The sequence below is a fragment of the Budorcas taxicolor genome, chromosome 19 (genome assembly GCF_023091745.1).
Source record: "Budorcas taxicolor isolate Tak-1 chromosome 19, Takin1.1, whole genome shotgun sequence".
In the NCBI taxonomy this organism is placed as follows: domain Eukaryota; kingdom Metazoa; phylum Chordata; class Mammalia; order Artiodactyla; family Bovidae; genus Budorcas; species Budorcas taxicolor.
The window spans coordinates 33,230,364-33,256,719 of record NC_068928.1 but is presented as its reverse complement, the minus strand read 5'-3'; the positions used below and the strand labels follow the sequence as shown (position 1 = coordinate 33,256,719).

General features: G+C 53.1%; 1 protein-coding gene across 2 annotated transcripts; it reads left to right on the top strand.

The window, feature by feature from the left end:
- Nucleotides 1–90: 90 nt before the first annotated feature.
- Nucleotides 91–26,000, top strand: ADORA2B (adenosine A2b receptor). Of its 2 annotated transcripts, XM_052658379.1 has the most exons (4): nt 91–176; nt 2,281–2,368; nt 4,867–4,998; nt 24,671–26,000. In XM_052658379.1, exons 2-4 carry the CDS (start codon nt 2,364–2,366, stop codon nt 25,332–25,334), a joined length of 801 nt encoding a protein of 266 aa, XP_052514339.1. In that variant the 5' UTR covers nt 91–176; nt 2,281–2,363; the 3' UTR covers nt 25,335–26,000. The 2 variants fall into 2 exon arrangements, with proteins under 2 accessions (XP_052514339.1, XP_052514338.1); XM_052658378.1 differs by lacking the exons at nt 91–176; nt 2,281–2,368 and having other exon boundaries at nt 4,642–4,998.
- The last annotated feature ends 356 nt before the right edge of the window (nt 26,001–26,356 follow it).

Sequence of the window (26,356 nt, the reverse complement as noted above, 5' to 3'; positions counted from 1 at the left end):
GTGACACCACAGACTGTAGCCTCCCAGGCTCCTCTGTCCACGGGATTTCCCAGCAAGAATACTGGAGTGGGTTTCCGTTTCTTACTTCAGGGAATCTTCCTGACCCAGGGATTGAACCCGCTTCTCCTGAATTGGCAGGCAGATTCGTTACCACTGAGCCACCAGGGAAGCCTGGGGTAAGTCTACTTTTATTTAAAACAAAAATATGTGTATATGCACACACACACACACACACACACACACACACACACACACACACGCCCAGTTCATTGATTCCAGGTTATGTGCCTTTTCACAGGATATGTCATCACTGACATCTTTGATTCTATAACATAAGGCTCCATCTTTATATAAGCACAGAAACATGTCTGGAACAATACTCAAAACTGTGCACCCCAATGGGGGTGTAGGATTAGGGAGATTGGCAAGAGCACTTTTCCTGTCCTGAACATGTCTATGAGTTTAAATTTGTAATATGAGCCCCTGTCATTTTTGCCATGTGTGATAACAACACATTAACAACAGGTACCAGACCTGGCTGTGGTCACCAGATTCCATCCTGAGCTGCTGGAGGGCCAGTTTTACTTTTCCACCCTGGACAACCTTTATTCTTAAGGGGTGGCGATTCCCCTTTCATAGCTTTTTCATATTTCCCCAGAATCCAAGCTGTCACCTCTGACACCAGGAAGAATGGAGCAGGAGCCGAGCTGAGTCTGGAGCAGGGGCTAGCTGCCCACTGTCTGTGGCCAGTGCAGAGTTAGGGCTTTTGTCCTGGACTCTGATTGACAGGAGGTTAGAGAGAAATGACGTTAGAGGTCACTGAATTCAGCGTTCTCATTTCACGATTTCATCATTGAGGAAACAGAGGTTCAGAGACATGAGGCAATGGTTGTAGTCCTACAGGGAGAGCTGGCCCTGCCCTGGAAACTAGGCTACGGGGTCCACTGTCGTCCTGCACCATCGGGTTCTATCTCAATGGGTGAGCCAAGAACTAAGATCCCCCTGAACTAAAAACTGTGTAGCTCTGAATTCTGTGGCATGCTTTGCCAAGAGTTCCAGAAAACATGCCCAGTGGTGGAAACATTTGTGGGGTTATTGAATAAGAAATCCAGAGGGAGCTGTTGCTGGAGTTGGTTGTGCTGTTCAAAGATGTGATCGAGAACACAAGCCCTTCCTCCATCTTTCCTCCATCACCTTCTATATGTTGATTTTCACATCCTGAACTAGGATGTGATGTCCGTATTCTTTGTCATGTGTGGCAATTGAAGTCTCTACTCAGTCTGGTGGTCAGCTCACCATTGGACAGAGATTTCTGCAGGTGCCTTGGCCCTATAGGTCCCCCTGCAGGTCCCCCCGCTCCTGCAGCAGGGCACCTGTGTGTGTCGGGCCGGCTTTCAGTGCTCTGGTAGACAGTTTACAACTCTGCCTTAGCCTTCGTTTCCTGCTTCCTCAAAGTCAGCCAGAAGTGAGAGATTATTTATTCAGGTCTCCTCTGGGCATATGCATACCCATGTAGCTCCCTATATTCTAAGGAATGAGTCGGAGCTTTTCAAAGTTCCTTATGGACATCTCATTTTCTGATGTTGGTAAGTTTTCAGGCACCCTCTTTTTGCCTCAGGGTACTATACTCAGGCAGCTGCACTGTTTCTCCTACCCCCTTTCTGTATACACACATTTCTCCACCTCCAGTGGCCAATTCCTCTATAAAGCTTTATCACAATTTTTCATTAAGCCAATATTTAGTTTTGAATCAGAATTTCTCAATGAGGGCGACATTGGTATTGGCACTTTGCTGGGACAGTTCTCCATTGCAAAGGGCATTTAACATTCCTGGCCTCTGCTCCCAATGCCAGCTGTGGTTACACAAAAGAGAGAACCAAAGACATGCACAGATTTCTAAACACTCTGGAATGCAGGGGTCAGTGCCGCTTGGGTTAAGACCCTCCACTTCTCAGAACTGTGACTATCACTATGAGATGCCTATATACTGTTATTACATTTCTAGAGAGAGTTAACATCTCTGATGACGTCTCGGAGTGCTGTACCTCCTCTAGAGCCATCTTAATGCCACCTGGATTCTGCTCTTGTGGCTGAGGCAGGACACGGGGGCTGGGGGTGGGGTGGGGGGGGTGGGGGGTGGGGGGGTAGTAGAAGGCTGGGGGCCAGGCTTCTGGAAGAAGGTCAGCTGGTTCACAGAATACACCTGCCACCATCACCAGTTAAGACCCACTCTGGTTTGTATGGTTCTGGCCCTAATTTATCCACATGTTCCCGTCACAGCAAGAGTTTGCAAGGAACCTGGATCCCACTACAGGCGACCACATGGCATATGGATCCTCCTGCCCCCTTTCAGCCCAACGCCTATGAGGTAGGTGTTGCTATTTCATCTTATGCACAAGAAACCATGTCTTAGAGATACCAGTTAACCTGTCCAGGGTCAGTCTCAGAACTGGGGGCATCAAACCTGGGGTCCCTGCTGCTGAGACCTGGGCTCTGTTCACTGAACCCCAAGTTGCTTTCAAGACTAAACCTCAAGACCTCCCCCAGACTCCTTCCTTTCTCCTTTGTTTTCTCAACAATAACTACCTGTTACTGTTACTGCCACCCCCGTGGGTCCAGTTCAGATAGACAGCATCAGGATCACTGAATTCATTTCCAGTAAACTTGGTGGAGAGGGGTAGGCAGCGGGTGAGTGGAAGGGCATGTGTGAGCTGGGGACTACGGTGGAACAGAGGACAGAGGAAGAGGCTTTGCTGGGGGTCCAGCGTGGACCCCTGTCACATGGAATTTGGCAGGCTGCATGGAAGGCAGGCTGTGGGATTAGGGTTCCTGCTTGAGAGATTCAAGGAAGGTTTCTTAAAGGAAGTCGGCCTTGGAAAGGGGACCCGGGGATTCCAGGCACAGCAAACCACGCGCTGGGCAGAGCACAGCGACCAGCTGGCTTCCGGCCCCCTCCTGTGCCAGTGCTCCAGCCAGCTCGGCCACTTAACGCTCTGATGGTCAGCGCCCAGCTCAGAGGCTTCCTAGGGCTGGTGTCCAGCACCTCCGGTGGAGCCCCAGCATGCTTCCCAGCGAGGCGGGCCTCCTTTCTCTGCCCTCCCCGCCACCCTGTGTGGCTGTCCGTGAGCCAGGCCCACCCCCGCCAGGCACGGCCCCCCCGCCTACCCGGCTGCCTCCCCACTGCTCAGTGCTGCCCAGAAAGCCGCGCCCCCAGCTCGCCCCGCTCCTCCCCCCAGGAAGCGCTGACCTCTCTGCGGTTCTGGTTCTGCTTCAGCCGTTGGTCCGTATGGTAACAGCGCTTGAGTTAAGTGCGGCGGATGTGAGCGGGGGAGGGAGCGCGTCGGAACATGGGCCGGCGTGGAGCTTGTGGGGCCTCCAGTGTGTTAGCACAAAACCAAGCCATCTTGACAGAAGCAACAAAACCACATGGAAACTAGAGAGAAAACCCCGGTCACAAGCTCGCCCAGCCGGGCCCTCTTCTGTGAGTGCGTCCCAGACCCGGTTCCTCTGGTGACACTCGGCAGGTGGTGCCGGTCGTGCTGATGGGGCTGCGGGGCTGTGGTCACCGGCTGCGCTGAGAGAGGGTTTCCGCGCCATCAGTCATCAGTTTAAAGAGGGCACGGCCATAGTTGTTCCCTCTGTTCAAAGAGTTGTGCAACCATCCCCGCACGTAGAATATTTTCATCACCCCAAAGGAAATCCTCTGTCCTTTTATCAGGCAGCTCCATCTTTTATTTTCTGCTTGATGTTATTTCACAAGTTTCTTAACTGCCTTGTCAGGTGACTGCCAGCAAGGGATGTAGGATGAATGGTGGTGTAGACTCTGGGCCAGGAGCTTCCCGGAGAGGAGCGGGGACCCGGGGCAGTGATGGGGGCTGGAGGGTGGTGAAAGCCGGCAGTGAGGCTCGACCACCAGCGGGACTGGGGTGCAGAGAAGGCCCGGAAGCCGGATGGGCAGCACCGCGGACGGATGTGGCCGCGGAGACAGTGTCTTCCCGGGGCGGGCGAACTGGGGCCGGGGGTGAGGTCAGTCACTGAGTGCGGGGAGGCGGGGCGGGCAGGGCCTGGGAAGGGCTGACGATAGACTTGGTCTTGGACCTGTTGGGCTTGGGTCGGGTTCTCCTCGGGAGTCCGACAGGCGACAGGGGGCGCAGGGCAAGAATCTGGGGTTCAGCTTGGGGACTGAGCTCAACCGGGGTGACCAGGCAGCGTTGGGAGGGCGAGGCCGTGAAGACGCGGGGTGGGAGTGGGGGGCGGTAGGCCAGCGTTCGGAGGCCGAGGGCAGCCGCCGGGACAGCGCCCTCCTCCCTCGCTGGGATGAGGAGCTCGCCCGAGGGACAGGCGGGGAGGAGCGAGCGGCCAGTCCGGCCCGAATCCCCAGCGCCCGGTGGCGGGACGGTGCGACCGCTCCGACCGCCCCGCCGGCCAGGGCGCAGGGAGCGCGGGAAGCGCGGCTCTGCCGGACCCCGCGGCGGGCGGAGGGGGCGGAGGGACGGACCCGGGCGGGCTCCGCCGCGGAGCTGCACCGCCCCCGCGCCGCGCCGCCCTCGCCCCGCCCGCCGGCCGGCAGAGCGCGAGCCCCGGGCTCAGACGCTGAGGGGCAAGCGCGGGCCGGGCGCTCCGGGAAGCCAGGTGGGGCGAGCCCGAGGCGGGCCGGGCGGCGATGCCGCTGGAGGCGCAGGACGCGGTGTACGTGGCGCTGGAGCTGGCGCTGGCCGCGCTGTCGGTGACCGGCAACGTGCTGGTGTGCGCGGCGGTGGGCACCTCGACCGTGCTGCAGACGCCCACCAACTACTTTTTGGTGTCGCTGGCCGCGGCCGACGTGGCCGTGGGGCTGTTCGCCATCCCCTTCGCCGTCACCATCAGCCTGGGCTTCTGCACCGACTTCCACAGCTGCCTCTTCCTCGCCTGTTTCGTGCTCGTGCTCACGCAGAGCTCCATCTTCAGCCTCCTGGCCGTGGCCGTCGACAGATACCTGGCCGTGCGCGTCCCGCTCAGGTGAGGCCCCTGCCCCCGGGAACCCAAACCCTTCCGGCGGCGGGCGCGAGGCATGCGAGTTCCAGCCCGCAGCCTCCTGACCCACGTGCGCCGCGCAAGACCCTCTGGGCGCCTCGGGCGCGCGTCTGCTTTCCGGAGCCCGATTAGGGACTGCCCTGGGCCCCGGGGGCGCAGCCTGGTGGGGCAGCTCCGGGAAGGCTTCCGGCGCACAGGTGGGCGCTCGCATTCCCTGGGTTTGGTGGGGCCCTGGAGGCTCCAGGACAACTGTGGACGCTGGGACGCGCAGGGCAGGACGCTCACGGCCAGACTTCGGGCTGCACCGACCCGGGGGAGGTGCCAGTTAACTTTGGGGAGCCCTGCGTGCTGCGCACGGACTCTAATCACCCCCTTACACTTTAAAGAATTAGAAGGCTTCCGGGCTCTCTAAGACCGATAGCCTGAGAGCCTCGTGCTTTGTGTAACCTTGTCCCAGCCGCTGGGAAGGTGCCACCAGCGTTTCCAAACACCGGAGGACTTGAGGGTTGTTCTTGGTCCCACACTCCGAAGATGCAGGATTCGGGGATGGAGCGCGGTGGCCAGAGGAGTACAGCCCCACGTGCAGCTGCGAGCTTGAGAGCCCGGGTGTTAGGCAGGGCTTAAGTGAAAGCACTTTCTCTGTCTCTGGTGCCTGGAGGTCGTTTGGCGTTTCTCAGCTGGGTGAGCTTGGGATCTCTTTGGACTAAGAACTGAGACAGGAAAACTGAGTCACGGGGTAGGTGGGACAGGAAGGAGTTGATCGCTGTCTGCCAAGTCTATGAGGTACTTTAAACTCCTATCCTTTAATCCCATCAGTAGTTCCTGAGGTGGGTACCTGCGTCCTGTCGAGGGAGGAAGCTCAGAACGGCAGCTCTGGAGCAAGAGAGGGAGCAGGACCCGCCCAGCGCTGGGCCCCGCACTCTCAGGCGTGCCTGCCTGCTGTGCCCTGCTCTCCATCGGGGCAGAAAGCAGATCCTGCCTGCAGCGAGTTCTAAGGGAAACCTGTTTGAGGGGAATTGACAAGGAATAACCCTCTCCCAGCAGGCTCACGTGTCAAGCCTGGTCCCTGTGCCCTGCATCTGGGTCCCAGCGGGAGCAGGAAACTCCTGCTTGGTGGGCTGTGAGCCTCCTGTCTGTCCGGGCCTTTCCACGTGCTGCCCCTTGGCCTGCAACCAGGACGCCCCTTCCTCAGGTGTGACAGAGCCCAGGAATTTCCGAGGTCCGGGGCTCACAGCACACTCTTTCTGTAGAGGTCCCTTTCCCGCCTCCTGGTCCTCATGTTGGTTACTTGGTGCCCTTCTGGACTTTCTGCACCCAGCAGGCAGCCACAGGCACCAGCCTCATCTGCTGGAAGCCCTTTGGGCTTGGCCCTGACAAAGGTCCAGAGAGACCTCTGCTCAAGCTTCAGAAAGCATCCCCCACGCCCGTGCAGCAGGAAGTTCCATGGGAGTTTGAATCTGTCAGTTCTTGTCCTGGTCTTTGCTGGGCGGCTTGAAAGAATGGGTGTGGGTGTGTTAAGGGGAAAGAACTGTGAATCACAGCCCCTGACTTCTCCTTTGCATCTGCTGAGGGCGGGAGGCAGGTGTGGGGAGGGCAGAGCAGCCCGTCCCACCCTGTCCCACCCCTGCCTTCCTGGCTGGCCTGCATGAGGTGTGTGTGACCCGTCCGGGCAAGGGGTGCCTCTGTTCCCCCCCACCCTTCCCTCCCGCCCCCTACTTCCCCACGTGGCGCTAAGCCCACTCTCACAGGCTGGAGAGGTCCTCCTTGCTCCTGTTTCAGCACTTCCTGGCCCCTTGAGCTGAAATGGAGATTACAGGGCCCCACCGGGCCCTCCTGACTCAGAATCCATGGGGTGGGGTGTATCACCCCATGATTCCAGTATCAGAATTCACTGGGGACTTCTGGACCCACCAAAGTTTGAGAACTTCAGGGAGTCAGGGAGACTGGGAGCACTCCCTTGTTCACTAGCCCAGCTCCCAGGCAGCTCTGAGGCCCTCCCTAGGGTCATGGGAGTGAGGTTGGAAGTGAGCCTGTGAGGGAGGTATCTCCTGTAGGGGTGGCAGGAGCCAGGTGAGGGCCAGGAGCTCAGGCCTGTGTCTTACCTGGGCAAGAACAGTGTTTGGACTCACCCTCAGTGCCAGGTCACTGGTGCCCCAGGGCTCTGAGTGAGGCCCGCATGGCCACGGTGGGTACAGCTCAAGAGTACAGAGCCCATAGTCCCATAGCGGCCCCGTTGTCAAGGCAGATACTGACCAGGGAGGGTTGCAGGAAAGGGGAGTCAAGGAGATGCTGGACACAAAGATGAGGCGGCCTCAGAGTGAGGGGCGCCTACACACAGGAGACTGTCCTAACTCAAGTCTGCGTGGTTCCTGATGCCTGCCCTGGCCCAGGGTCCAGGCGCAGTGGTGCTCAGGGGGCAGCAGGGATGGGGCGCGGGGTGAGTGTGTGCCCGCAGCTGCTGGCTCTCACTTCACCCTGGGGCCATTTCTGGCTGGAGCACTTCCTCCTCCCAAATCTGATTTCCGGCAAGCCACACCCCAGGTCATTGCGGGACTGAGTGGTCCCCTCTGCCTGCCTGGAGGCCTGCTTCCCTGCTTCTGGACGCTGTTTCCTCAGGCTCTGCTGCTGAAGGAGGGTGTTGCCAGGAACACTGGGTTGGCTGGGTCGGTCAGCAGGATGGAAGGGTCTGTCTGTCTGTCCCTGGACCCTCCTGCCCCCTTTGCCATGTGGCGGCATCTGTTTTCTGGGAGCCTCACATGTCCAGTCTGGGAGGGAGGTGTTGGGGAGTCTTAGCAAGACTATGTCTCTAGTGGAAAGGTGACATCCTTGGAGCTCCTTTTAAGTGACTGAACTGTAAGTTTTCGGCAGGGCATTCTGAGTGGCTTTTTGTTTTGTTTACATTTTTTTCCTTTTTTAAAATTGAGCTTTGTTGTTCTTGTTTAGTCACTCAGTCGTGTCCGACTCTTTGTGAGCCCTGGCTGCAACACACCAGGCTTCCCTTTCCTTCACTGTTTCCCAGAGTTTGTTCAAACTCACGTCCATTGAGTTGATGATGCCATCCATCTATCTCATCCTCTGTCACCCCTTCTCTTCCTGCCTTCAATCTTTCCCAGCATCAAGGTCTTTACAAAAGAGTCGGTTGGCTCTTTGCATCAGGTGGCCATAGTATTAGAGCTTCTGCCTCAGTTCTTCCAATAAATATTCAGGACTGATTTCCTTTAGGATTGACTGGTTTGCTCTCTTTGCTGCCCAAGGGACTCTGAAGAGTCTTCTCCAGCACCACAGTTCAAAAGCATCAGTTCTTCAGTGTTTAGCCTTCTTTATTGAGCTACAGTTCCCATATAGTAAAATTCAACTGTAATGTTGTGATTTTTTTTAATCTTTAGTATTTATTTTTGTCTATTTTATTTATTTGTGCCAGATCTTAGTTGCAGCACACGGAATCCTTAGTTGTGGCATGTGAACTCTTAGCTGGGGCATGTGGGATCTAGTTCCCTGACCACAGATTGAATCTGGGCCCCCTCTTCGTTGGGAGCAGGGAGTCTTAGTCCCTGGACCACCAGGGAAGTCCCTATGATGTTTTGAAATATAGCTGGGAAAGAAGGTTCAGTTCTGGGTTCCCCCAGCCCCACCTTTCCAGGGACTCCAGCCTTGGGTCCTTCTTTCTTCCACAGCAGGGCCGTCTTTTTCTCCCAGATCATTCCCACTGCGGTGGGTTGAATGGGGGCTCCCAGAAGGATGTCCGCATCCTAATCCCCAGAGCCTTAGATGGGAACGCGTGAACATCAGCTTATGTAAGCCTTCAGGGAGGAGCTTATCCAGGATGACCTGGCTCCTGAGTACAGTCCCATCCCCATGAAATAGACAAGCAGGGAGAAGCGGGGTCTTGTGGGGATGGAGGCAGAGACTGGAGTGGTGCTGGGCCTCCAGAACCCGACCTCCCCGAAGCCTCTGAGCTCTGAGTGCAGCCCTGCCCACACCATGATTCCAGGCTCTGGCCTCCAGAACCATAGGGGGTAAATGTTCTTGGCTACCATGTAAGTTTGTGGCGCTTTGTTACATGGCCCCAGGAAACCCGTGTCATTATGCGAAAGTGCGAGACCCCGAGTCCCTCACTGCTCACCCCACCCATGTGCTGGCCGCTCCATGTTTCCTACCCAAGAAGCTTCTCCACCACGACCTGCCACCAGGCTCTCAGCCTCCCTGTCCCACGTCACCATGGCGCCACCAAGTCTTTCCTGTCAGTCAAATCTGAGGGTCCCTCCTGTGCCTCGTTGCCCGTATCCCTCAGCAGCTCTTGACTGGCTCCTGGGGGACCCCCACCCTGCCTCCTCCCGCTCCTCTCTAGCCATCTCCAGTCCAGAGGGCGCCTGGGGTCCTGTCCCCTCACTGCAGGTAGAGTGCGAGCAGTTGGACAGTCATCCCTGGGGCTTCAAGGGAGAGGAGCCCCGAGAATCCGGGGTGAGGAGGAGAGGGGGGCTGTCCCCAACTTAGGCTGCCCTGAACCATGGTGACCAGCAGGCAGCCCCTCAGCAGAGGAGGGACAGTGCGCTTGGCTGCAGAGTTTCAACAGCATTCACACTTGACTCTGGAAAGTGCAGGTCACCTTTGATCATGTGGAGAATGAGCGTGTGTAAAGGGGTGAGGTTAACTGCATTCTCGTGAGCTGTGACCACAGCTGTCTGTGGGGCCCTGGGTTGCCTTCGCACCAGCTCACCTGCTGGCCGTGGTCACAGCAGAGGGACAGGGACAGACACAGGGGGGACGGGTGTGGTCCACATTGGACAGGAACATGGTTGTGAGCGGCAGCTGCTCTTTTAACCTTTCCCAAGTGCTGGGTCCCCCGTGTGCCTCCTCTGGGTGAGTCCTTACAGCAGCCTTCTGGGCACTGTCCTGTCAGCCCCTCCTCCACAGATGGGGTGACCAGGGCTCCATCAGTCCAGGGCACACAGCCAGGATGGGGTGAGCCTGTGTCCCCAGAGGGAGAGGGTGCGGGCGGGCTGTCAGAGGACTCCCCTCACAGAGTGGTCCCTTCTAGGAGTGGACGAGGTTGCCAAGACAGAGAGGACCCTGTGGCTGAGGGCAGGGGAGCTGGCTGTGCCTTGGCCGGCCTTCGACCCATCACAGAAGGTGACTCAGCTGCCAGGACCCACGGGGGCATTTTGATCACCTTCCCCTTCCGCAGAGGCAGGAAGAGAGGCCCAGTCTTTCCTGATGCTTCCGATTCATTACCCTCAGGAACTGGGCTTCCCTGTGCTTCTTCCTGTCCCCCCGCTCCTCCTCCCCACCCCGGAAATCCATTAAGAGGTTGTGCTCTTGACCTCTGGAGAAGGCAATGGCACCCCACTCCAGTACTCTTGCCTGGAAAATCCCATGGACGGAGGAGCCTGGTAGGCTGCAGTCCATGCGGTTGCTAAGAGTCAGACACGACTGAGAGACTTCACTTTCATTTTTCACTTGCATGCATTGGGGAAGGAAATGGCAACCCACTCCAGTGTTCTTGCCTGGAGAATTCCAGGGACTGGGGAGCCTGGTGGGCTGCCATCTATGGGGTCACACAGAGTCGGACACGACTGAAGCGACTTAGCAGCAGCAGCAGCAGCAGCTCTTGACCTCAGAGGCTGGCAGGCTGGAGACACTGCCCTAGGCAGCAGGAACTGAGCGGCAAGAAGCAAATGTCCCTTCTCTGAAATAATTAAAGTTGGGAACAGACTGAATATGGCCTTCCAACTCACCAGGCTGACAAGGGGAGCAGTGCTGTTTCTGGAGGGCAGAGGCTGGAGTTTCCTGAGGGGGACAGATGGGAGGCTAGAGTGTTTTGAGCTGTGGTGGGGCCTGTGCCAGAGGAGCGGGGTTGCCGGGCTTCAGGGTAGGGGTCCCAGCTCAGCAGGTCCAGGGGAGCCCCGAGCTTGCCTAGAAGCTTGGATTTTGTCCTCAAGAGACCATAAGTCCATGAAGGACTTGGTTCTGTTTGTTTTGTGTTAGAAATCAACCAGTGTGAAGAAGTCAGCGTTCAGAAGCACAGAGGGTTCAAAAGGCAAGCCCACACCAGCCACTCTGCCTGGGCGGCCCTCCCTCCCAGGTACCCCCTCTGCGGTGACCACTGGGTTTGTGCTGCCTCCTTTAACAGAACCTGTTGACTCTCTCCCATGCAACCCAAGCCCTCTTCCCTGCCCCGTTCCCTTCAATTTCTGTTACATTTTGATTTTTTCCTGTGGATCGTATTTCAGCCTCTTTTTCTAATGCCATCACTTGTAGGCAGTATGTGTTAGCTGTGGAGAAAAAGAAGGAAAAGTGTTCTTCCCCCGTCTCTCTGCCCCTGCTATCACTCCATCTCTACCTCACTTTTGAGCAGGTATGTGGTTTCGCCTACTTGATAGAGGTTTCATTTTCGAAAGGTGATCCCTGCTGTAGTAAAGAGATTGAAACTGGGTAAAAGATAAACTGTGAGAAGTAAGTCACCCAGTCTGACCTTTGGTTTCCCACTTTGCCTGTGAGACACCTCCACTGCTTCTTAGTTTTCTTCTATAGAAATTACGTATTGAATGCGTTTGTACTATACTATTGTTTTTACACTGTCAATGTTAATTTCTTCTGCGTTTTATTCCATACCTATGGTAAGGTTCCCTGCACTTTGTGGAAAAGTTCCGAAAGGTGGAAACAGGTATCTGGCATGTATAATATCATGTTCTGCTCATGTGTTTCTCACTCATCCTGAGCAGAGCATCCAACTGGAGCAGAAATGCACGCCTGTCACTAACCCACCTTCTCCAGGTGCGTGCTTAGTCGCTAAGTCGTGTCTGACTCTCTGCAACCCCATGGACTGTAGCCTACCAGGCCCCTCTGTCCATGGGGTTTCCTAGGCAAGAATACTGGAGTGGGTTGCTGTTTGAGACGGTTCTAAAGGCGAGTCACTCAGGTTCTGTTTGTGGGTGCCTCCCACCGATCAGAATGATGTCAGATTTTAGCCTGCCCCGTGTTTGGACCATGAGCTTCCCATTTGGAAATTAAGACAGCCTGGCTCCCACACGTCCTCGTGGTGGAGGGTGCTGGCACCATGTGGGTGTCGCCGTGGCTCTGCCTGTCTTGCTTTTCAGGTGGTTCTGCCATTTCTTGCCACCGCCCTGCTTGCTTTCCTCTTTCTGGGATCCCACATGTGTGTGTCTGTGTACCACCCTTAGGGATCATTTTTAGGACCTGGGTTCTTCCATGCCAAAAACATGGTTTCTTTCTCACATGTGGCTGGCGATTAGACTGGATGTGGTCAGAGGCTAGAAGGCGTTGCTTTGGCACCCAGGGTTGCTCAAGAAATCTGACGTGGGTGTGGGTGTGGTTCTTCTTTGTACTCTTGTTTCCTTGGAAGCCTTTGGGATCCTTTGCTTTGCTTGGTGTCCTGAAATTGCATGAAGTGAAAGTGTTAGTTCCTCTGTCCATGGAATTCTCCAGGCTTGCTACTGGAGTGGGTTGCCGTTTCCTTCTCCAGGGGATCTTCCCGACCCAGGGATCCAATGTGGGTCTCCCGCATTGCGGGTGGATTCTTTACAGTCTGAGCCACCAGGGAAGGCCCATGAGGTCGGCTCTAAATACTCACTTTCAGCTCTTCTCCTTCATCTGAGGATGACATCTTTCCAGTCTGAAGATTGAGGTTTTCTGTCAGCTCTGAAATCTTAAAAGAGAAGTTTTCTAGATTATTTTCTTATGTCCATTCCCTGTTTTTCCTTCTGGGGTTTTTGATAGGTGGAGACTTTCCCTCCTTGACTGATTTTGCCTTTTAGATGTCCTCTTACACATAAGGTTCCAATGCTTACCTCTTCATTCTCCCCTGGACGAGTTCCTTGACTTCCCCCACCCCAGTTCTTCTTCTTTTTAATTTTAGCATTCATATTTTTCCTTTTGATTAAGGTTAAGTTTCTGGACTTGACTTTGAAAGGCCAGTTTTGGACTCACGTGATTGAGATTCTTGCTGTGGCACAGACTATATATATAATCAAAACTCTCCCCCTCCCCCCAACCCTATCCTCTGTCGCTGGGTCTGGAGCTTCAGCTTGAGGGGAGGGTGGAGTGTCAAGGGATATATGCCCAGTGCAGTGGGAGGGGGGTGAGGCTGCCCCAGGCTGGCCAGCAAGCCTTTGCCTTGACCCCCACTCCTTCTCTAAATACTGTCTGGACCGTGCTGTCCGCGAGGTTGGAGCCTCTTGTCCCAGCCGCCCTGTTTCTGATTCAAGGCTCCATGCCCCTCCCGACAATCCCATCTGCCCTCTGGCTTCTGGAAACTCACCAGATTCTCTGGCTTGCTGGGCGTGTCCTTCAACTTACACTTTTAGGAGGGTTTTGAGTTTACTTCCTTTCTGCTGCCCTTAAACATGGTTTTCTGAGAGGTGACAATTAGGTGGGACTTGGAAGGCCAGGAGGGGCTTTTAATCAGGAGTTTGCTGAGGTCAGGTTTGCATTACTGAACAATCACTCTGGCGGACGGCAGGGGCATGGACTGGAGGGCAGCCCACTGTCACTGGGTGAGAAGGAAGGAGCGTGGCTGGCGCAGAGGCCACGGAGATGGAGACAGAGTCTAGGGATCCTTGAGGCGGGAAACGTCTGGACTTCTCCACCCAGAAGAAGGCTGATGCCAGAGGCAGTTGGGAGGTCAGCAGAGTCCAGAGCAGAGGGGCTGCCAGGCTGACTGGACATCTGGACAGGAGCGGACCCTGAGGCCAGAGGTAGGCCCTGGGGTGATAGTCAGTGAGCAGGGCCAGAGACATGGCTGGTCAGGGCCAGATGGCCTTGTACTCACTATGTTTTTTTTAATATGGAGACTGTAAATATTAAATTTTGGTGCTGGAGAAGACTCTTGAGAGTCCCTTGGACAGCATGGAGATCAAAGCAGTTAATCCTAAAGGAAATCAACCCTGAATATTCATTGGAAGGACTGATACTGAAGCTCCAATACTTTGGCCAACTGATGCAAAAATCCACCTCATTGGAAAAGACCCTGATGCTGGGCAAGGATGAGGGCAGGAGGAGAAGGGGGTGACAGAGGATGAGATGGTTGGATGGCACCACTGACTCCATGGACATGAGTCTGAGCACACTCTAGGAGATAATGAAGAACAGGAAAGCCTGGCATGCTGCAGTTGAGGTTGCAAAGAGTTGGACATGACTAAGCGACTGAACAACACATCTCTATTGAAAGGCATCACAGGCAGGTGCCGTAGGCTGCAGCTGCCCCCACCCCAAGCCAGGTCTCTTTGGTGGCTTCTCTGCTTCCGCCCTGTTCCCGACACCAGCTCTGCACCCATACTGCCCCTCTTTCCTTGACCTGATGCTCCCTGCGGCGTCTAGGGCTGAGGCCAGCCTCCCGCCAGTTCTGGTCTCTCCTCCAGCCTCGCTCTCCCCTCCCTCTTTATGTGTCTGCTCTGCTTCTCAGGAACCGCCTCAGTTCCCTGGCTGAGGTCAGGCCTTTGCACCTGCCGTCCCCCTGCCTGGCACATTCTGTACCTGCGGGCTCTTCCTGACCCTCACGGCACTCTCTCTGCGAGGCAGCCTCGCAGCTTCTGTGCACGTGGGGCGCTTTCTAGATGATTCGTCTGTTAACGCAGGGCTCGTGCTGCTCCCTCAGCCTCCCCAGGAGGCGGCCCAGTGACTAGCCTGTGTGCTTGCGTGTGCACACGCGTGTGCTGGGGGACCTGCCCTGATAGGCGTGGACCAGCTTGTGGCCAAGATACGATGAGCCCATGGAAGGTGTCTTCAGGATAAAGCAGGGTAGAGCGGGAGTCCTGGGGTGACCCACAGGAAAGGAAGGAGAAAAACAAGGTTGTGTTTCCAAGGGGAGACTTAACTCTTCAGTTTGGCATTTTCTAAAATCATTAGAAATGTAGTTTTTTAATAGCAGGGACTTTAAAAAATTACACGATGGATGTGTGTGTGTGTACATACATATACAAGCACACATATACCGTACCCATTCTGAAAATTTTTAAAAGTCCTTGCTATTAATGGATGTGTATATATGTCTCTGTACCTATATCTGTGTGTGTTTGTATACACACATATTTGTATCCATCTGACTCATCTGGTCTGTGGTTTCAGAAAGAATGAGTCATTCTGAACTAGTGAGTTTTTTTCACAACTTCTAAATTGCAAAACTAATACAAATCCCTAATTGCTTACATTTTACTACTTTTGCTTCCTCTGTCTTACACCCACCCACACCCACAGGCACAGTTATACTCAGGAGCTTTAAGACTGACATGATATAATCTATAGTCAGATGCCCCAATTGCCCTGATCATGTTCTTTACAGTTTAAAAAAAAAAACAAACCAGGTTTCCAGTAAAATGTCACATGTGCATCTAATATGTTCTTTTGGCTTTGTTCATCTGTTTGTAAACATCTATTTCTTTGCCTGTACTGGGGCTTAGCTGTGGCACATGGGATCTCTTAGTTGTGGCATGTGGAATCTAGTTCCCCTGCCAGGGATCAAACACAGGCCCCCTGCAGTGGGAGCTCAGAATCTTAGCCACTGGACCACCAGGGAGTCCTGGTTTTCTTTCATCAGAAGAGTTCCTCAGCCTTTTTTCCTTCTCTTTCAATACATTGTTTTTGGTTTGGTTGTTTCCTTGCAATTAGGTCCAGTTTCTGGTGGGAACACTGCCTGCTTGATGTTGTGTCCATTTCCACCTGTCACAAAGGAAGGCGCTCGGGGTCCACCTGTCCGCTGCTGTCATTTTAGAGCTCACTTAGTTACAGCTGTGGCCACCAGGGTTCATCACAGTGAAGCTGTGCTTTCCTACCGATGATTCTTCTTAGATCAGTTACACCCTGTCAGATGGTAATTTTATTGTTTCTCAGTTGTTTTACTGTATCAGTTGGCTTTCTTCTATAGGGAAGAGGTTGCCTTTTCTTTGCTCTTCCTTACTTTTTTACACACAGTGGACTTAGGGAATGTTATTTTCACGTATTGTGTTACTGTCCATTCCTGCCCAGGCTTGGAGGATGGGAGGCCATTCAGGCTGACTTCTGCCTGAGCGTCCCCATTACGTTTTTGAGCACGTCTTATGTTCTGGCACAGAAAGGTTTTCCAGGCTCCGGTGTGTGTTCTAGCATCGGAATCAGCCGTTTCTCCAAGGAGCCCTGCTTTCTTTCAGTGGAGAGCGGTGTCTAGGAGCCAAGATCTGGCTGGTGTGCTCGTGGATGCCGGAGCATTGTCTCTTCTGGCCCTTGGGATGAGCAGAGTGAGGAGAACTTTGTTTTGTTTTGTTAGATAACCACTTGGAAGAACTCTCACTGTCTCATTAATGAGCAGGATGATGGAGTTAATAAGCAGGTCATCATTTGGCAGCTGTCAGCGTAGTAACCGGTTCAGGCAAGAAGTCAATAGGTGATAACTCACTGATGGAACTTAAAGGAGGGCCAAGACACTCACCTCATGGACTCAGCTCGCCAGGCTCCTCTGTCCATAAGATTCCCCAGGCAAGAATACTGGAATGGGTTGCCATTCTCTTCTCCAGGGGATCTTCCCAACTCAGGGATCAAACCCGGGTCTCCTGCACTGCAGGTGGATTGTTTACCATCTGAGCCACCAGGGAAGCCCAGATATATTTACAAAATCTCAAAGTACATGCACCACAAGATATAACTCATCATAAACAGTGGAGCAGTTATAGTGGAGAAGCCTAGTGGGCACTCCAGTGACCTCTTTGCATCTACGTTACTGTCACCAGGATCCACATGCCTCTTGGTATCTAACTGGTTATGTGCGTGGTGACAGATGTGTTTGATAATTAATGTGACCGCTGTCCTTCCCCAGGCGGGGGGTTCCTGTCGTGTGAATGGGAGCACGTGTGCTGGGTGAACAGAAAGGTATTGGGGCGATGCAGGTGTTGTCTTGGTGGTGTTAACATCACTGGCTTCAGCAGGAGAGGAAAGACCCCTCAGTGTGACTGCTGTGCGGCCCAGAGGGGCCAAGGAGAGTAAAGCAGGACCCAGGTCTGGGCCTCTCTGCCTGCTGGCCACCCTGCACCTCCATCCCCACCCTGCTGGCACCCAGTGCAGTCATGGTCCCACTCACTCGCATCTCCTCGTCCAACTCCGTCGTCTTGGCACCCGTCAGCCTTGCTCTCATCACAGTTTTGCCAGGATTTCCATTAGACTTCCTGGTACATTGTTAATATTCACCGTGGCAGCTCTACCCGGAGAGACCTACCCGCTGGGTGGTGAGAGTTACTTTGTTAGTGCTCTAGTTACAGCGCTTGGTAGGTTTTGAGAGGTCCGTCCTCGCCCCTTGTCGTGCAAGTCCTGTTGTCATTTGTGTGTGGTTTTAGAGGATGAGAAATTTTCTAAGGATTATACATTGCTTCAGAGCAGAAGTATTTCTGTTACAGAGGAATGAAACTTGTGAGTGAGACTGAATGTAAAGAAAAAAGATGCTGAGCGAACAATCAGCAATTTTAAGAAGCAGGACAGAACTCCATGTGTGTTTGCTTAGTGACCTGCATGCAGAAAGTGCTTCGTGCACATGATGTCTGGGATCAAAGGCCAGGCAGCAGCGGGGCGGGTTCCGCTGCCACCAAAGGCCCCATTTTTCTGAGAGCAGAGCTCAGACTCTCCCTGTCTGGACTCAGTGTCACTGCCAGGGACAGCTGCCCTTGAGGATCCGCTGAACTCAGAGCTCCCTGAGCGCTGGGAATCCTGAGACAGTGGCTGGTCTGAGATGCAGGGGAGGAGGAGCCCTGCCCCAGAAATAGACCAGTGCTGGTTCAGCCGTGCCCGGTGAGCCCTCTTTCATGACTAACCCGCCGTTCACACTGCTTGTTCCCTTCTGTTGACTCCGGCCATGTGACTGTCTTGATCTGGCTCGTCTGTGGTGGGAGGGGCGGCGGGGGGTGGGGAGGGTGTCCAGCACAGCAAGGGTTCAGTCACTTCCCAGAGCCGGACGCCCCCAGGACACCCTTCTGTGTGGCTGGAGCTGGTCCTGCTTGTCGGAATAGGGAAGGCACCTGTCTCCTCTGTCCATCAACTTCCACTTACTTGCCCTGCACTCGAGGCAGATGTAGGGAAGGACATGTTGCCTGCCTTTCAGGAACGGTTTGGGGACACATGAGGATGTCCTGAGACCAGAGGTGCACAGGGAGAAGGAGTGAGGGCTGGGCAGGGGGAAGCCGGGCATTCTGGAGAGGACAGAGGTCCAGCTGGAAGTGGGAGATGGGAGGGGACATGGGAGGAGGGGAGTGGAGCTCCCATGAGATGCTAGGGCCCCTGGGGGTCATCCCCGCAGCCTTCTGCCCAGTGCATCAACCCCTGCCTGCTCTCCAGAATCCCTGGCCGTCCCTCACCTGCGTCTGGGTCCAGGCAGCGCCGCCTGGACGCTGACTGTCCTGCCATCGTGGGGCTGCGGCTCTGGTGCCAGTTGTGCCTCTGCCTTAAATTCCCGCACCCACCCCCGGGGGTCTAGTTGTGTCACTAGCAGAAGAAAGTCTTTCTGCCACCTTTTAAGGACTGCCTACCAAGAGGGCAGCAGAGGCCTCTGCCAGTTCCCACATGGCTGCCCGCGGAGTCGGGGGCGGGGAATCCCTGGCACCAGCAGCAGCTTTGGCAAGAGCAGAGGGTGGCTGAGCAGGACTGGCTGCACCCACACTGGGCCTGTGGCTGGGTGAGCAGGCAGGTGGGGTGTGGGCGGGAGCTGGGATTGGGGGAAGAACCACAGGGTCCTGAGGAGGACAATACCTGCCTTGGACACAATTGGAATCAGATTGGCTGAGTGGCTTTGTATTCTCACTGTGGCTTTGGAGCCGCAGGCCAGTGTCCACCTCTGTGAGCCGGAAGTGGCAGTGATGACCTTGGGCGCGGGCTGAGCAGGACGCGCGGGCCTGCAGGTGGTGCTGCACTCAGGTCGGGGAGGCCGTGTTTCTGATGTGCTCTGTACAGCTGGTGGGGGCGGTCTGCAGGGACTTTTCTCCAGGACAGGTCGTCTGGCTGTGAGATTCAGAGGCTGCTCCAGCGGGGGTGTCTGTGTGTACAGTCCTTGCTGGCACCCTGCCCCACGCCAGTGTCTTCTCTCAAGTCAACCACCGGAAGTTTCCTAACTGCCCTGCTTGCCTTCTTGCTCTGCTAAACGCTGTCTCTGCAGGGATCTCTATACCAGCACAGCATGCCTTGGGGCCCAGCCCTCCACCCCCTGGCTTCTCCCTGCTCTGGGGCAGCTGAGTGTCACACTTTGCCCCTCCCCGTGGCCTGAGGACGCCCCGCCTTGCTTGAGGTTGTTCACATTCCCTCCTGCTTCTCTGGGAGAGTGAAATCCCTTCCTGTCTGGAAGCCTTGCACATTCTGTTCTCTTTGCTTCTTGTTGTTGAGTTGCTCAGTCGTGTCCGACTCTGTGACCCCATGGACTGCAGCAACACAGGCTCCCGTGTCCGTCACTATCTCCCTAAGCTTGCTCAAACTCATGTCCATTGAGTCAGTGATGCCATCCAGCCATCTCATCCTCTGTTATCCCCTTCTCTTCCTGCTTTCAGTCTTTCCCAGCATCAGGGTCTTTTCCAGTGAGTTTACTCTTCGCATCAGGTGGCCAAAGTATCGGAGCTTCAGCTTCAGCATCAGGCCTTCCAATGAATATTCAGGGTTGATTTCCTTTAGGATTGACTGATCTCCTTGCTGTCCAAGGGACTCTCGAGTCTTCTCCAACACCACAGTTCAAAACCATCAATTCTTAGGTGCTTAGCCTTCTTTATGGTCCAACTCTCATATCCATACATGACTATTGGAAAAACCATAGCTTTGACTATACAGTCATCCGTGGGCAAAGTGATCTCTGCTTTTTAATACACTGTCTAGTTTGTCATAGCTTTTCTTCCAGGGAGCAAGCATCTCTTAATTTCATGTCTGTAGTGACTGTTTCCTCTGCTTAGAAAGCCACTCTTCCGTTTCCAGACCATTCTCTCCTTCTCTGCCACTGTCTAAGAGGCTTCCCTGATGCCGTGTCTGAGCTCTTCCTGGCTTTCTCTTATCTGTACCCTGTTCATTTTGATTTGGCCAAATTCCTTCTGACTTGTGTTTGTGTCTTTACCTGTTTATTTTCTGTCTGTTCCATTAGCTCGGTCACCCACGAGGGCCGTGATTCTGTTCGCTGTGCCAGCGGAGTGCACGGCTCAAAGGGAGAACTCTGAATGAAATAATGAACCACTAGAGGAGAAAGGCCGTGATGGGGTTCACAGAGAAGGCTGTGACCAGCGGCTCCCCAGATGAAATTAGCTGCTTTTTCTCATCTAAGACAACCGAGCATGAAAGTTATTTTTCACAGGCAGGATCCAGCAGTTGTGAGAAGTTCAGACGTGGTTGCGTTCCAGCTGTTTTGAACTCTGGCAGGAACCCCCCCCCCCACCCCCACCCCCGGGACCCTTTTGTGTACAGAGGATTCTAATGTTGCTCAGACACAGGTGAAGTTAAAAAAGCAGCATAATGTGGTGCGAGCAACAGGGGCCTCAAGCCTGAACTTAGCTTTGGTCTTTGGTTCTTATATATTGCCTTTGTTACCTAAAAACTTTGTGTATCTCTTTCCTCATTTGTAAAATAGAGAAGTTGGACTAGACAAGATAAAAATCCCTTCCAGTTTGTATAAGCATGCTTTTAGCTGCAGGTAACAGTGACTTTTAAGCAGTCAAGACTGTCGATTCTCTCTTGAGCTAGAATATGGAACCGTGGTGGTTCTAGAGTTGGTGTAGGGGTTAAAACACACCATTGAGAACCTGGACTCTCTCCTTACTTCTGCTTTGCCATTAGCCTTGTTTTTCAGGCTCCTGCCTCATGGTCACAGGATGCTTCACAGCCTCCTGGAAAAGCAGAAAGGGATGGGCATGGGAGAGGAGCTCTCCTCATGGGTCTCTCTCCTTTTACCATGTAAAGTCTCTCTTGGAAGTATTTTAGCAGACTTCCTTTGTCTCATTGGCTAAAACCACCTCCTGTAGCCACCCCAGTCCATGACTGAGAGAGAATTTGCTTGCCCTGATCTAATTCATCCCCGGGGCTGGTCTGCACTCAGCTGTATGCACTTCAGAAAAGCAGAGGCGTGAGGGCAGGGCGGCTGCAGAGGCTGCCTCGTGGGCCTAAGGTTCTGTGTCTAAGAGTTGTGTCTGCAGGAGGCGGCCCTGTTACCCTGCAAGGGCCTGACTGCGTTCTTCACGTCCCTGGTGCAGTCATGGCCGGGAAAGATATTCCTGTAAGAAATGGCTTTACATTCCTAAACGAGGAGGGAAGCAGAGGGGAGTTGGAAATAGATGCAGCTGAATGGCAGCTGCGCCCGCAGGTCCTTTGCCATCAAGGCCCCTCAGCTGAGCTGCCTGTTGCTGAGAGCAGAGATGAGGGATGGTTGCCGATGGGAGGCGAGACCTCCCCAGTGGGCCAGTTCTGCTGCCCATCCAGGCCCCAGCATCGGGCGTTCCTAAGGAGCAGGCTCTCTAAAGCTGTCTGGTAACAAGTCAGAATATGTGTGTGTGAGCTCATTACTAATGTGCCAGGCACTTCGCTAGCTCCTGGGGATGCTGATGCAAAGGGACGAGGTCCGAGTCCTTAAGAGGCTGGATGTTCTAGTTGAAGGGCAGACACCTGTAACATAAACAAAGCTCTGTGACAGGTGTGTGTCAGGGGGTGGAGAGTGGGTGTGGCCCCCTCCACCCATGAGCTGAGCTGGAAAGGAGGTGACCTTTGAGACAGCAGCTGGGCCAGGAGGCCGCTGTGGGGAGCCACAGGCCGGGGGCACATGGGGCCATAGCCTGAGGCTCTTTGGGCCACACGGACAAGTGTGGGCTTGGTCCCACAGCAAAGGAAATAGGACACTTTCCATAGACAAGTCCCAGGATAACGTGTACCGTTACTGCCCAGCTCTCTTCCCAGAGGTTAATGATTTTATTTCATCTTTTTCCAATACATTATGTCGAATACATATTAGGGACCACTTATGAATAGCAAAGTTTGTCTTTGCTATAAACTGTTGTTTTAGGCTAGTTAATAGCAAAATGTCCAAAACGTCTATTATGATTTCTAGAGATTTTAAGTAAGTTAATGGTCTAAAAGTTACTTTAAAAAATTTAATACTTGCTACATTCCTTCCCAACTTTTATCAGCTTTGCTGAGCTGAGACAGCCAGGGATGCTCCCAGAAGTGTTCTCAGCATTTCCCCAGGGAGTTCAGTGCAGGAGGTTGGGGGGTGGAACAGTTCCTCCTGGGTGTTTGTGGGAGACCAGTCTTCTCGCCCAGAGCCACCAGGTGGAGCTGCCTGACTCAAGGGGCCTCCAGGCCTCACTTCTCAGGTTCTTGTTCAAGGGCATCTTATCACACCTCACCTTCTGCACTCTGCTTTTTCCTTTTTTATATTATGCGTCTCCTTCTAACACACCATGTAACTTACTGATGTTTGTTTTTCATTCTGATCTGTCCTCCTACTAGAACTAAGTCCCTGAAGAGCAGGGGTCTTTGTGGGTTCTGTTCCCTTGTGTATCTTGGCCCCCTATACTTGTGTCTTGTAGGAGATCTAGACCCAAGGTTGGTATCTGGGTAATCAAAAAGCAGCCTTTAAGAATGTGTCACTTGGGACTTCCCTGGTGGTCCAGTGGCTAGGACTCCATGCTTCCAAACCAGAGGGTCCAGGTTTGATTCCTGGTCAGGGAACTAGATCCTGCATCAGTTCAGTTCAGTTGCTCAGTCATGTCCGACTCTTTGCAACCCCATGAACCACAGCACGCCAGGCATCCCTGTCCATCACCAACTGCCGGAGTCTACCCAAACCCATGTCCATTGAGTCAGTGATGCCATCCAACCATCTCATCCTCTGTCATCCCCTTCTCCTCCTGCCCTCAATCTTTCCCAGCATCAGGGTCTTTTCAAATGAGTCAGGTCTTCGCATGAGGTGGCCAAAGTATTGGAGTTTCAGCTTCAACGTCAGTCCTTCCAATGAACATCCAGGACTGATCTCCTTTAGGATGGACTGGCTGGATCTCCTTGAAGTCCAAGGGACTCTCAAGAGTCTTCTCCAACACCACAGTTCAAAAGCATCAATTCTTCGGCACTCAGCTTTCTTTATAATCCAACTTTCACATCCATACATGACTACTGGAAAAACCATAGCCTTGACTAGATGGACCTTTATTGATAAAGTAATGTCTCTGCTTTTGACTATGCTATCTAGGTTGGCCATAACTTTCCTTCCAAGGAGTAAGCATCTTTTAATTTCATGGCTACAATCACCATCTGCAGTGATTCTGGAGTCCCCAAAATAAAGTCAGCCACTGTTTCCCCATCTATTTGCCATGAAGCGATGGGACCAGATGCCATGATCTTAGTTTTCTGAATGTTGTGCTTTAAGCCAACTTTTTCACTCTCCTCTTTCACTTTCATCAAGAGGTTCTTTAGTTCTTCTTCGCTTTCTGCCATAGGGTGGTGTCATCTGCATATCTGAGGTTCTTGATATTTCTCCCAGCAATCTTGATTCCAGCTTGTGCTTCTTCCAGCCCAGTGTTTCTCATAATGTACTCGGCATATGAGTTAAATAAGCAGGGTGACAGTATACAGCCTTGACGTACTCCTTTTCCTATTTGGAACCAGTCTGTTGTTCCATGTCCAATTCTAACTGTTGCTTCCTGATCTGAATACAGATTTCTCAAGAGGCAGGTCAGGTGGTCTGGTATTCCCATCTCTTTCAGAATTTTCCAGTTTATTGTGATCCACACAGTCAAAGGCTTTGGCATAGTCAATAAAGCAGAAATAAACGTTTTTCTGAAACTCTTGCTTTTTCGATGATCCAGCAGATGTTAGCAATGTGCTCTCTGGTTCCTCTGCCTTTTCTAAAACCAGCTTGAACACCTGGAAGTTCACAATTCATATATTGCTGAAGCCTGGCTTGGAGAATTTTGAGGATTACTTTACTAGTGTGTGAGATGAGCGCAATTGTGCGGTAGTTTGAGCATTCTTTGGCACTGCCTTTCTTTGGGATTGGAATGAAAACTGACCTTTTCCAGTCCTGTGGCCACTGCTGAGTTTTCCAAATTTGCTGGATATTGAGTGCGGCACTTTCACAGCATCATCTTTCAGGGTTTGAAATAGCTCAACTGGATTTCCATCACTTCCACTAGCTTTGTTCGTAGTGATGCTTCCCAAGGCCCACTTGACTTCGCATTCCCAGAAGTCTGGCTCTAGGTGAGTGTGAGTGATCCCACCATCATATCTGGGTGATGAAGATCTTTTTTGTATAGTTCTTCTGTGTATTCTTGCCACCTCTTCTTAATATCTTCTGCTTCTGTTAGGTCCATACCATTTCTGTCCTTTCCTGAGCCCATCTTTGCATGAAATGTTCCCTTGGCATCCTGCATACTGCAACTGAAAGATCCTGACTGCTGCAACTAAGACCTGGCGCAGCCAAACGAATATTTAAAAAAGAATTTGCTACTTGCTCTCCTTGACCATTATTTATCATCAGAGGTGAGTTAGTAAGAGTGAAAATCTTGTTGAAGCAAAGCTGTTTATACATTTGACTGTCATCAGAGTTGCAGACAAAAGCCCCTAGCACCCTCTGAGTGTGGTGGACCTGAGGCTGTTGGGGTCAAGTCCTGGCACAGAAAGCAGACATGGTGGGGTGCCCTGAGTTTTCTGTAACAGACCATGTCCTTTTGAACAGGTATAAGAGTCTGGTCACTGGGGCCCGAGCGAGAGGAGTCATAGCTGCCCTCTGGGGCCTGGCCTTTGGCATTGGCTTGACACCATTCCTGGGGTGGAACAGCAGAAAAAGTGCCATCAACTGCACGGAGCCGGGGGATGGAGCCGCGAACGTGACCTGCTGCCTCATCAGGTGTCTCTTCGAAAACGTGGTGCCCATGAGCTACATGGTGTACTTCAACTTTTTTGGCTGCGTCCTGCCCCCACTGCTCATCATGCTGGTCATCTATGTCAAGATCTTCCTGGTGGCCTGCAGGCAGCTACAGCGCACAGAGCTCATGGACCACTCAAGGACTGTCCTCCAGCGGGAGATCCACGCGGCCAAGTCCCTGGCCATGATTGTTGGCATCTTTGCCCTGTGCTGGCTGCCGGTCCACGCCATCAACTGTGCCTCACTCTTCCAGCCAACCTGGGCCAAGGAGAAGCCCAAGTGGGCGATGAACATAGCCATCCTCCTGTCACACGCCAACTCGGCTGTCAACCCCATCGTCTACGCCTACCGGAACCGAGACTTCCGCTACACTTTTCACAAAATCATTTCCAGGTACATCCTCTGCCAGACGGATGTCTTCAAGAGTGGGGAGGGGCAGGTGGGGTCGCAGCCCACTCTCCAGCTGGGCCTATGACCCAGGCTCTGGCCTCTTCCAGGAGAAGGCTCAGTAACAAAGGGACGGGGCACGCTTGGCCAGTTCTCACTGGAAAGACAGCAACCCTCACAGGCCAGCCGGTTGCCTCTTCTGGGTGCTTCCCTGGAGATTCCAAGTACCTCGTTAACATGTGACTACTACTTCCTGAGGTTGACAAATGTATTTATGGCTCTCTGGCTGCTTTGTGTGGATGCTGCTGATGATATGAATGGATTGTAAAAGTATGTTTTGCTTTTTTTTAAGAGTCTGCCTCTTTTATAGTAGAAAATGATCAAAACTATTTTACTGTGACATACTGTGAACTATAATACAAATTTTTTTTTAACTTGGAGGCAATGGGAAAGGTTGGACACGTTAAAAATACCTATTCTGAGGAAGGTGACCAGGAAAAGTAAAAGTATTAATCTTCAACCAAGAGACTGCTGTTTTAGGGAAATGACAGGCTTGTAAGTTCTTACATAGAGCATCACAGCAGGCTCGACAACATTGTGCTCCATGTACAGCACCCCACCCCAGAAGCAGCTGGAGAAGCGGGGTCCTCCACTACCAGGCTCCAATCCCCTCCCAGAGCTAGGTGGTGATTTTTATGTCTCTCCCAAGTTCAAGTTTGGCCATGATGCTGGACCCCAAAGTGAAAATTTTACTAAGGTGGGTTATGTAACTGTGTTTCTGTATGAGGTGAAATAAAAATAAAAACTTAACATGTTCTGGGTGTTGTGCCAGCTTGCTGCAGAGCTCACCTACCTTCTGTTCCATATCCTGAAATAAGTTCACACCCAGGCCCGTTTCCTGTGTAGAGCCTTGACAGGTTTTATTTGCCGCACCACCACCTAGGAGATGGCTGTGCCAACCACAGAAGCTTGTGCCGTTGTGACCTTCCACACATTCATTCCTTAGCACCTCCTGTTTCCGGGGTACAGGGTTGGGAGTACCTAGGCTGCAAGACCATCCACTTCGCCTGTCTGGTGGCTGGCTCAGCTCCTCCTGCAGTAACCCTGCAA